General features: G+C 41.5%; 1 protein-coding gene across 1 annotated transcript in view; it reads right to left on the bottom strand.

The window, feature by feature from the left end:
• The window catches only part of STXBP4 (syntaxin binding protein 4), a 101,666-nt gene that overhangs the window by 49,564 nt on the left and 39,553 nt on the right, over positions 1 to 12,549 (bottom strand). The window contains 1 exon segment of the mRNA XM_084862563.1: positions 2,297 to 2,473. Coding sequence (XP_084718689.1) covers positions 2,297 to 2,473 — 177 coding nt within the window.

Genomic DNA, 12,549 nt, shown 5'->3' on the forward strand with positions numbered 1-12,549 from the left:
CTGTGACTCAGTCATAACTATGTACATTATTCCCAAATTTAATCTACATACTTAATGCACTTTCAGTAAAAAGGCTATTTTTTGGTAGCATTTATAAATTGGACCTACATATAAAAGATCAAAGTGTCATGTAGCTAACATACTTAAAAAAACAACTAGGAAGGTTGAGTATATATCAAGATTTACTGTAAAAGATCTTAGTAATAATACAGTGTATTACTTGCACAGAAATATAAAAAAAGACCAATAAAATAGAATATAGAGAACCCTCCAAAAGATCCACACATGTGAAATCTTGACATATGACAGAGCTGATGTTGTAGGCCAATTAGGAAAGAAGAGGCATTTGAGTAAATGGTCCGGCATGGTTGATTATTCATTTAGAAGGAAGAATAAAATGGGTCCCAACCTCTTACAATGCCATAAAACCAAATACAGAAGGGTCAAACTTTAAAACTTTTAGAGGCAAATATAAAGCAATATCTTTACATCTTTGGGAGTGGAAGGACTTCTAAAAAGACACATGAGGGGGAGACTGTTAAGTTTAATTATATCTGTTCATTCACCAAAGGGTGTAAAAGCAGCCATAAAACCAGAAGATTTTGTAACATATTAGAGGCCCAGTGCATGACATTCGTGCACTGGGGAGAGGCTGGGGGAGGGTTGAAAGAGGGTCCCTCAGACTGGCTTGCACCCTTTAGCAGTCCAGGAGCCCTTGAGGGATGTCCACCTGCCAGCGTAGGCCCGATCCCCTGGGGAGCGGGCCTAAGCTGGCAGGTGGACATCCCCCTTGCGGTCCTGGGCTGCAAGAGGGCCCAGGCCAGGCTGAGGGACCCCCTCCCCCAAGTGCATGAATTTTCATGCACTGAGCCTCGAGTATAGGATAATACATTATAGGTCTAATAGTCAGAACATATCATTACATGTCAATATGAAAAAGACAATTAAGTGGAAAAATGGCTAGAAGATATGAAGAGCCATTTCACATAGGAACACAAATGCCTAATAAATACATAAGCAGAGCACTGGCTATCTAGGGCTGTGGGCAAAGCCCTGGATTATAGCATTTGGGGTATAAATAACTCGGACAAGGCTGTTTTCAAGCCACCAACCTGATGTCACTAACTATGGAGGTGAGAAGAGATGTAGTACACAATCAGCTCTCCTGAGCCAGTGCCAGCTGATCCCAGCACATACATCAGGAGCTTAAAGTCATTAGTAACCAGGGAAATGCAAATTAACCCACTACAATTAATGATCACACCTGACAGACTGATAAAAATTAAAAGCAAAGGAAAACAAAGTGTCAGCAGGGATGCGGGGTAAACGGTAATTCCCATTCAACTGGTGGGAGTAAAAACTGGTTCAAACACTTTTAAATACAATTGGGCATCACCTAGTAAAGTTGATTGTACACTCTTTATTCAACCTAACCATTCTGCTATGAACGGAAGAGAAACTGTTACACATGTAGAGCAGGATTTTTATATCTATATCCATATCTCTATCTCTATACTTACTCAAGAATGTTCTTGGTGACCTTATTCATAACAGGAGAAAACAGAAACAATTGGGCGGTACCTCAAATACAGAACGGATAAATACACTGTTGTATATCCATTCAATGGTGTACAAGCAAAACAATGAGAAGACAGACCTGCTATAATCTTTAAACAGATGAATCAAAAAACATGTTGAGTGAAAAAAGCAAGGCGGAATAACAAATACAATGCATTTCCTATTTATGTAAAAGTGATAAACAGACAAAACTAAACAGCAATTTTAAGGGATGTATACATACATAGGTTGTAAAGTAATCAAGAAAATGGTTAAACACTAAATTCAGGAAAGTGGTTACTAAATTCAAACGCAGTTTTTTTTCCTCTTAACTATCTTGGGCCTTAGGCAAAATTGCTTAACTTTCACACTTCCTGAAATGCCTTCATCAAAAAGCCAAAACCGACCACTAGACTTTCTCCTCCCATCCCCACAAGGCAAATTGGCAAGTTGAGAAACAAAGGAATAAAAACAATGCCATCAGTTAAATGTTCAATAATTCCAGGATGCCTGAGCAGTGTGTGCGATGCTGACCCAGGACCCGAACAAAGGAAACTATCCGAACCAGGGGAGGCTGAAGCATTCACGCGGCCCCATCAGGACACATCACCCCGTGGCTGAACAAGAGAAGACAAACACTGACCTAGTTTAGAAGTGCGGAAGAAAAGCAAATGAAAACAGGATACATGACTACGGCAGGGGAACCATGGTAACCAGGAGAGGGGAGCGCTTTGCTTACTTTATTTTGGTCAGAATAATCAGCAAGCTGAGCCTTCAGCTCCGTGATCTCGGCCTCGAGCAGGCGGATCACTTCTTCGTAGTCCGATTCCATGCCGCGCGCCTGCCGCTGCGCCGCTTCGGCAAGGTGAATCCGGCTGCGCAGGGCTCTGGTTTCTTCAATGACCGCTTTGGCTTCCTCAGGGTTTCAAGGTGGACGTCATTGGAAAAAAAACAAAACACACACACACACACACACACACACACACACACGTAAAATTAGCTCAGTGGTTTAAAACAGAATATCTCCTCTCTCTGGAACTTATTCTAAAACTTAATATGTACATGGTCCCCACATCTCAATTTGACAATTAATATTCATGCTATTTTATGATGCAGAGTAGCTGCCTGATCTTGTGTTTCCTTTGTTGGCTTCTGAGATGATTTTTAGGATGGGACCCCCAAATTCCCATGCGTAGTATAACGTTTTGAAAGTAAGGGAAGCAGCCGAAACCGGTTTGGCTCAGTGGTAGAGCGTCGGCCTGCGGACTGAAAGGTCCCGGATTCGATTCCGGTCAAGGGCATGTACGTTGGTTGCGGGCACATCCCCGGTGGGGGGTGTGCAGGAGACGGCTGGTCGATGTTTCTCTCTCATGGATGTTTCTGGCTCTCTACCTCTCTCCCTTCCTCTCTGTAAAAAAATCAATGAAATATATTTAAAAAAAAAAAAAAAGTAAGGGAAGCAGAGGAGAACTGAAAATGACAAGTAGGAGAATAAGAACTGGTTCAAAAGGTAACAAGAGTAAGCTTCCAGAAAACTCCAGTCCACGGTGAGACTCATTCTGGAAAGTTCCTGGAGCTTCATCAGATACTGCTGAGAGGTCTGCAGTGTGGGGGGCTTCTCTGGGGTTCATGCCCCAGGAGCCGAAGCCTACTCCTAGACACCAGCCTAACGCTACTTCTCTTCTTTTTTTTCGATTTAAGCCAAAGTGTAGAATTCAGTAGCAAAATATAGTTATTTCAATAGGAGGCCATGCTCAGAAGACATTTATTAAACATGTTATGTCTCCGGTGATTCATGGGTCTTCTCTCATTTGACTTTTATAACACTACTGGGAGTAAGGACTTAGTAGTTAAAAAATCATTTTATCCATAATCAATCAGAGGCTCAGGGAGGTTATATAATCCAAGGACACAGAGGAAAGCCAGAATTTAAACCCGCCGTCTGCCTGACTCAGTTTACCATTTTACTGTGCCACTGGATGATAAAATAAAGCAAACACAAACAACACTATGGATTAGCTCCATTCTCCACCTTAGGAAGAGAATGGGGTGGCCAACCACTTGCTCTCTCAAAATATGGCTTGGTGCTGGGTCCACAACCGTCCACCCCAGGGCACCGTTCTAATTTAACGTGGCAGGTCCTATACTGTAAATCATTTCTTTTTCTTTACTTGATGCACAAATCTCTTTCCTCTGCAATGGAATTTTTTCTGCTCCAATTGCCATGGCTACTTTCATGTTCTCGGAGCTATTATATTACAGGATGCTAATTTTGTTTGAGCCTAAATATGACTGAAGTGAGGGGAGGACTGGGAATATGGATATGTTTTTAAGGATCAAATTTTCATTCAGCTGGGACCGGTTTGGCTTAGTGGATAGAGCGTCGGCCTGCGGACTGAACGGTCCCGGGTTCGATTCCGGGCAAGGGCATGTACCTTGGCTGCGGGCACATCCCCAGTGGGGTGTATGCAAGAGGCAGCTGATCGATGATTCTCTCTCATCGATGTTTCTAACTCTCTAGCCCTCTCTCTTCCTCTCTGTGAAAAATCAATAAAAATATATATATATATATATATATATATATATATATATATATATATATATATATATATATAAATTTTCATTCATACGTTCAAGATGTATTTATTAAGAACTTACTTCATGTCAAGTTCTGTTTTAGGTACTGAGGATAGAGCACAGAATAAAATAGACCAAAAAAAAATCCTCTCTTCTGCCCCTCAGAATTTACACTCGAGTTTGGGGAGATAGTAAATAGAGAGTACCAGTGAAGATCTCATTGAGAAGCCATCTGATGAGAGATCTGCAGGATGAATGGAGCCACAAAGATTTCCCAAGGGGGAGCCTACTGGGCAGAAGGAACAGTTTGTGCAAAGGCCCGGAGACTGGATTATGCTTTGCATAAAATCTCTTTTCCCATCCCTTTACTTTTAGTCTGTGTATCTTTTGATCTGAGGTGAGTCTCCTATAGACAGAATATATATGGGTCTTATTTTCTTCTTCTGATTGGAGTATTTAATTCATTTACATTTGAAATAATTTTTGATAGGTATTTATTTATTGCCATTTTATTCTTTTAACTATGCTCCTCTGGGTCTTTGTTTTTCTTCTTTTAAAAGAAGGTGCTTAAACATCTATAATAATAAAAGCATAATATGCTAATTAGACCGAATGACCTTCCGGATAAAGCCAGGGCTGTGAGGGAAGTCTGGGTCCCGGGTGCCTGTGGTGGCCAGAGGAAAGCTCGGGTCCTGGGTGCCTGCCAGCAGCTGGAGAAAGGCCGGGTCCTGGGTGCCAGAGGGAAGCCAGTGCTGCAGCCGGAGAAGGAAGGCCTACTCTTGCATGTATTTCATGCATTGGGCTTCTAGTTTCCTATAATGCTGGCTTGGTGGTTAACAAACTCATTTACCTTTTTGTCTGGGAAGCTCTTTATTTCTCCTTAAATTTTAAATGATAGCCTCGCTGGGTCAAGTAGTCTTTCATCATCTTAAATACTGCATGCCAGTCCCTCTGGCCTGGTATTGTTTCTGTTGAGAAATCATGAGTCTTATGGAAGTTCCCTTGTAGATAAGCATTTGTCTTTCTCTTGCTGCTTTTAAGACTCTGTCTTTGTCTTTAACCTTTGGCATTTTAATTATGATGTGTCTTGGTATGAGTCTCTTTGGGTTCATCATATTTGACTTTCTACACTTCCTGAACTTGCATTTTTTTTTTTTCCTTCACCAGATTAGGGAAGTTTTCAGTCATTATTTCTTCAAATAGGTTCTCCATCCCTTGCTCTCTCTTCTCCTTCTAGTACCCCTATGATGCACACAACTCAGTCACTGACACCCCCTTACAGTCCCCGCCAAGTCTGGCAGATCTCTGTACCCTGACCCAGGCAGCTGACTCCTCAGCTAGGTGCAAGTTCTGCAGAAAGTCCAGTGGGTGGGCTACTGCTTTCCACTAGGCTGATGCTGCAGAGAGGGGAATGCTCCAACCACGAAAGATGGCATCTGCAGTGTGGGAGAGGAACTGGGCTCAGGGAACCTGGTGGCTGCTCCTTCAGCTCTCTCCCCAGAGTCACAAGCCCCAGTCTCTCTTCACACAACTCTAGCCCAGGGTGGGTGTCTGCAAATTAGACTGTGCATTGGCCCTTTAAGAGGGCACCTGTGCCTAACAGACTTCTGTCTCTCCCTGGCAGACAGAATCTCTGATTTTCACAGCCAGATGTTTTATGAGTGCCTTTTCCTGGCTCTAGTGCTCTGGGCTAGGGAGCCTGGCTTGGGATTGAGACTCCATGCCTCTCAGGGGGAGCCTTTGCAGATGCAATATCCCTCTGGAATCTCAGCTGCCACCAGTGGGAGTGGGGCCAGCTCTTTTCCTGTCTTTGCTCTTCCTACCAGTCTCCATGTGGTTCCTATAAATCCTTGGTTATAAGATCTCTCCAGCTCATCATCAATTTGGTTATTCAGGTTGATTGCTCTATATTTTAGTTATAATTCTGGTTTGGTCCTGGGAGGAGTGGAGTGTAACACCCACCTACTCTGCTGCCATCTTGGTGCTTTCCACAAGAACTTCTATCTGCGGAAGTCTTGATACCCTCTGAGCAGAAAGTGAGACGAGAACACAGTGCCCTGGAAGCTAGAGATGGCAGCAGGTGCAGGATGGAGAGATGTGGCCAACATACCGCCTACTATACTCTTGATTCACAAAACCTTATTTTCTTATTTTGTAAAGTAACTGTCTTACAATAAAAGAGTACTTTTAAAAAGAAGTATCTGCGGAAAGAAAGGGGTATTTATCTAGCCACTTCGGTCACACCTAGCTAGTTCAGCCCAGGTGATCAGGAGTTGCCAGTGCTGCAGCTGAGGCAACTTCACGTCACACTGTTGCCGTGAGGACAGGCGGTAAAAGCTGAGGGTAATGGCGGGCACTACACTAAGTGTTCCCCAAGGATCAACTCAGTTAATCTGCATGCTGCTGTGTGATGTATGTCAGTTATTATCTTCACTTAATGGACAGGAAATTGAAGCACAGAAAAGTGAAGTGACTTGCTCAGAATCACAAAGTAGTAAGTGGCTGAGCCAGGATCTGAACCCAGGCGGTCTAGTTACAAAGTTCATGCTCTCATGCTCTTAGCTACTATGCCATGATACCGCTCCAAAAATCACTTGCAGATGACAGCATCAACAGTGCCCAATTCTACATGAACTTAAAATGTGGCCATTATACCGTAATCTACTCAGAAACCTTTGAGGTGGTTATATCGGCCCCCATTTTCCATTCAATCAAGCTAGAAAAATATATATCTCACTGAAGAGAAAAAGGAGGATAGAGCATTCTCCAAAGAGTAAGTAACTTGATGATCTGTCTCCACATTCACTCCCTGCAGCTTTTGTTCCTCCATAAAACGGCACAGTATGCTAAGCGAAACAAGCCAGTCAGAGAAAGGCAAGTGTCACATGACCTCTCTCAGATGTGGAAATTAGGAACAAAATAAACGGTTGAACAAGAAGAGATCCAGACACAGAAGCATAGAACAGACTGGGTGGGAAGAGATCCACCAAAGAACTTGTATGCATCGACACAGACAATAGGGTGGTGGAGGCCTGGAAGGGGACAATGTGGGTGAGCGTGGGGGGAAGGGGACATATTGTTTTCAACAATAAAAATTTAAAAATAGATAAATTTTCAAAAGCAGCACGTTTTTTTTTTTTTTTTGCTCAAAGAATGCTAATTAAATGAAGAATCTGGATGAATTGACAGAGCCATTATAGCACAGGGATGGTAGATGGTAATACGGTGTGAAATGCAGCTGGGTGGTAAAAGATGCAGAGGTTTGATGCTGAATAAATTCATGCTAGTTCCTTTGTTAAAGGTATAACTGTCAGGTTGGTAGATGTGACCCCTTAGCAAAGTTCTAGCCCAGTTCCCACCGAATGGCTGCTTAGAAGATTAGTGCATGGAAATGATGACTCTTAGAAGAAGCCGTAAAGAACGGACAGCAGCACTGTGCTATACAGAATCCCATCAATCTATTTCTTTTCCTCCTAGGCGATCTTCTAATAACTAACTATAAAGCCTCCTTTATCAGTAACGATTGAGGCAGAATTTTCCCAATACACCAAGAGCCTGAAAGCCCATCAGGATAAACACTGTAGCCAGTTCCCGGAGTCACTTTGTATTAGGTAAGGAGTAATTCAGTCAGGAAGTTAGAAAATCAAAGAGTAAGTAGGCGCTTTCATTAATGCGCTTATTATATGTGAGAGTTGTTTTGAACCTACAAAGTATGTTGTGAATCAGAAAATTCAACATAATCGACATAAGTATTACTCTTTTTAATAATAAGTAGTATGAGCAAATATACTTCATACTGAATTATGAAGTCAAATCTCTGACTTAATTTGTGTGTGTGTGTGTGTGTGTGTGTGTGCGCGCGTGTGACCGAGGAAATGCTTTCAACTCACACTGTCCCACTGTATAATAAGGATGTTTTCCACCTCACAATTTCACAATGAATCTTCAGGGAAGATCAGCCCAAATTCTTCTTTGAAAACCTATTGCACACTAATGAAAATCTTCGTAGGCCTTTATCTTCATTTAAGGGACAGAAAATTAAAGCACAGAAAAGTTAAGGCCTTCTTTGACCTTAGCTGTGTGATTGTGTTGAGACAAAGGGCATTATCAACACACAAAGGGCAGTGGGAGCTCAGAAGGAAGACAATATGAAGTGTGTTTCCCCTCATAGAGCATTTCTTCCCCACGAGGCATAAACAATGATACAGAATAAAAAAACATGAGCATTAGATGAGCTAGATCTAGGTCAGAATCTTAGGCTGGGCATTTTTTCACATTCCGGTGGTGTAATTTTCTAAGACTCAGTTTGTACATGTGTAGCATAGGAAACAAACATGCTTTGTAGGGTCAAAACAACTCTCACAAGAGGGTTAAAGAAACTGTTATGGTTCTTGTTAACAGTTTTTTCCCCATTCCTCTTTACTAATTCTGAAAAATATACATAATCACTGATGTGATTAGAGAGCTAGACTAGATGACTTATTAAGGACTTTCCTGAAGCATTCAATTAGTAATATTGAAATTTAGAGAAGTTGTTTGAAAACACAATGCGCACGTCTTCTTTAATGTTAGCAACAATCACGCAAAGTCTTTCCTTCTCTGGTTATGACGGTGCACTAATGTAAAGGAAAGCGTCTTAATGGCAGTTGCACGTTTGTAATTAGGCTAGCACGTTGCATCACTAACCTTAGAAGTTCTGTAATTTTTAAGCTAACCAGTAAATCTTTCAAAATGTCAATGGCTGACAGGAGAAAAAGGAGACTTCAAAGAGATATATGTTTTAGTGGAATGTAACTTACGCTACCAAGCTCAAAAGGTTTCTTCTCTTATCAGCTTCCTACATTCACTCATGGGAAAACCATTTTTGGTCTAGGTCCCATTACAGCTTGTGAGAAAGATTAGGGCTTACTACAGGAAGAAGGCTGTTGAAGGAAAGGGGTGTTAAAGCAAATTATATCCAGTTTCCTTAACTTACGTATAGGTTTTAGTAAAATATGTATTATAGTCTCCTCAATGGGTGATCTCAAAGTAATTTGCAGATATTCATAAAGGAACCTGCAACTCATCTCTTAAGCATGGACACACCTGGGGGAGAAGATTAATCCACAGAACTTTACACAGGCCTCTGGAATGTGCTTTCTCCTTTCCCATGCACACACCAGGTCGACGGCTCCACCTTCTCACTAACCAGTTACTAAGCACTGCGCAGGCCTCACTTAGGACATATTTGCAGCCAATCCTTAATTTCCATTCTTACCACCACATTACTAATTCATGTCTTTACCAGCTCACACATAGATACTATGAAAATCACATAAGTGATCCCCCTGTCTACTGTGCTCATCACTCTACTATTCTGCACACTTCTGAAGCACTGATTTCCCTGAAATATTGCTCAATTCCACTTCAGGTAACAAGCCTAAGTACATGGGACATGACAAAATGGTAAATGACAAATACTCCCTCCATTTCCATACTTCAAGGTTCTCCACTACTTGTTCCAAACCAGTCTTTGCAGCCTTAGTGTATTCAAACCTTTTACATGACTCGTACATCCAAATGCACTAACTACAATTTCCCCAGATTAAATCCTACCTCCACAATGCTTTCAAGCGCATTATTCTTCCCACTAGGTATACACTTCCCCCCTTTTTCTTTACCCAATTCTCATCTATCCTTCAAAACCTACTTCATTTTACCTTCTCTAATCTTCCCAGACCACTTCAGCTTAGTAAAATGCTTTCCCCCCTTTATTTTCTTACAATACCTGTGATCTATTAATAATCACATACTACTTAGTATCTCCTACTGCTATCTTGTACTGTCATTAAAATATAAATATTTTTACTACCTTTCTAAAATGAAAGGGTCTTACCTATTCAAGTTAGAATGCAGGCTGAGAGTTAAAAAACCCTACCTAAAATGAACAGCGCTGCACTTAACATAAATATGAGATATAACAGTTGACACCAATGAAAATTACTATTTTGTTTTTCATGGGCTACAATAACTGCCTCAGAGAACTTTATTAGGTGCAAAGCTTTCATAGGAAAGTTCTTTCTAAAAGGTTTCAACTTTATGGGAATATTAATAAAACTGTATTTCATTTAAATAATTATAATAACAATCATAAAGCACGCTATGAATAACACCACATAATAATAAAGCAAATTATTTCTTTTTTATTTTTATTTTATTTTTTATTTTTTATTTTTTATTTTTTTAATAAGTTTTTATTTTTCATATTATTACAAATGTTCCTTCCCCCCCTCCCCCCCACCATTGCTCTCCTCCACCAGGTTCCCACCCCACCCTCTGCCCTTTCCCCTCTCCCCATTGTCCTCATCCATAGGTGCACAGTTTATGTCCAGTCTCTTCCCATGCCCCCCTCTCCCCTTTTCCCCAAGAATCGTCAGTTCACTCCCCTTCCATACCTCTGATTATATTATACTCAACAGTTAATATTGTTCATCAGATTTTTTTAATTTCCTTGGTTTTTAGATTCACTTGTTGATTATTACGTATTTGTTGCTCATAATTTTTATCTTTGTTTACTTTCTCTTCTGAAAGAACCCCCTTCAGCAATTCATATAATTCTGGTTTGGTGGTGATGAACTCCTTTAGCTTTTTTTTATTAGGGAAGCTCTTTATCTGGCCTTCGATTCTGAGTGATAGCTTTGCTGGGTAGCTTATTTTTGGCTGTAGGTTCTTGCTATTCATCACCTTGAATATTTCTTGCCATTCCCTTCTGGCCTGCATGGTTTCTGTTGAGAAGTCAGCTGACAATCGTATAGGTGCTCCTTTATAAGTTACTACCTTCTTTGCTCTTGCTTCTTTTAATATTCTCTCTTTATCTTTTGCTCTTGGAATTTTAATAATGATGTGTCTCGGTGTGGTCCTCTTTGGATTCCTTTTGTTTGGAGTTCTGTGCGCTTCCTGGACTTGTAAGTCAAATTCTTTCACCAGGTGGGGGAAGTTTTCTGTCACTATTTCTTTCAGTATGTTTTCGATATCTTGCTCTCTCTCATCTTCTGGAACCCCCATAATTCTGATGTTGGTTCGCTTGAAGTTGTCCCAGAGGTTTCTTACATTATCTTCAATTTTCTGGATTCTCTTGCCTTCTAGCTTCTGTGGAGGAGTGTCTTCTGGCTCTTTATGTTCCAAATCTTTGACTTGATTCTTGCGATCTTCCCTTCTGTTTTTAGGACTCTGTAGAATATTTTTTATTTCAGACAATGTATTCTTTATTTCTTGTTGATCCCTTATCATTTCTTGTTGACTCCTTATTAATTCTAGTTGATCTCTTTTCATATCCTCATAGGCCTTATCCATCTTTTCTAGGAAATTCTTGAAAAACCTTATAAGCGTAGATTTGAACTCTATATCCAGACGCTTTTTGTCCTCCATTTCTTTCGTTTGTGATCTATTTTGTTGTCGCATTTCGCAGTTACAGATGGGACGGGGTTTCAGGGTGGAGCCTGCAGCTTTGGCTTCCGTCAGCCCCGCCCTATGCGGGTCCTTCAGTGCTCGCTGCCGGCGCCTCTGAGAGAAAGGTGCCCTCAATTTTCGCCTGCTGCCAAACAGTCTATGCTCTCCCACAATGAGCCCGGTATTGGGGTTCAGTTCAGTTGGAAGTGGAGTTGGAGGTGGCGTTCACAGCAGTCTGGAGCCCCAGTCTCCTTCCCGTCAGGGCAATCCCGCGGCACAGCCGGCCGTCCCTTCTCTGGGGGCAGTGTGCGCGCCTCCGGGACCTCCTTTCTCCGCTACCCCGGGGTTCCGACTTTACAGCCCAGCTCCCTATGGCTGAGCCTGAGTCCCCGGGGTCTGGCCCAGAACTGGGGTTCAGAGCAGTCAGGGGCCCAGCACAGTCGGAGTTTTATCTCCTTTCCGCTAGGGAACGCCTGCCAGGCACTCGGCCTCCCTCCTCTCCGGCTCCGTCCTCTTCGCGTGCGCCGCGTGTCTCCGTACCTTAGGCTTTTACAGCTCCTCCGTGCTTCCTTCTGGTTTTCTCCTTGCTTCTTGTTGTAGGATTTCCAGTCAGTCGACTTTCCTGTAGTTCTGGGTAATGTCCATTTTATATTTTAGTTGTATTTTATTAAAATTGTTGTGTGCGGCTGCGGCTAGTGCCTACCCGAGCAGCCATCTTGGATTCTCCTAAAGCAAATTATTTCACTAAGTTCCTTTTATAGACATAAATTCAACAAAAATTTTATTGCAGTATTTATCAAGCAAATGAGTTTACGGCAAACCAATGAAAGGGGAAAAATACCTAAGTTGAAAACAGGTAGTTACACTCTATCGTGTTTAATAATTTTATTTCTTGTTTTCTCATTAAATAAATTAAAATTTTTAAAGATTTAAAAATTATGCATACTAGTATATATTTCCCCAAAATTTACATTTTTCAATCATAAT

The sequence above is a fragment of the Pipistrellus hanaki genome (assembly GCF_964339955.1).
Source record: "Pipistrellus hanaki genome assembly, chromosome: 16".
Classification (NCBI taxonomy): Eukaryota; Metazoa; Chordata; class Mammalia; order Chiroptera; family Vespertilionidae; genus Pipistrellus; species Pipistrellus hanaki.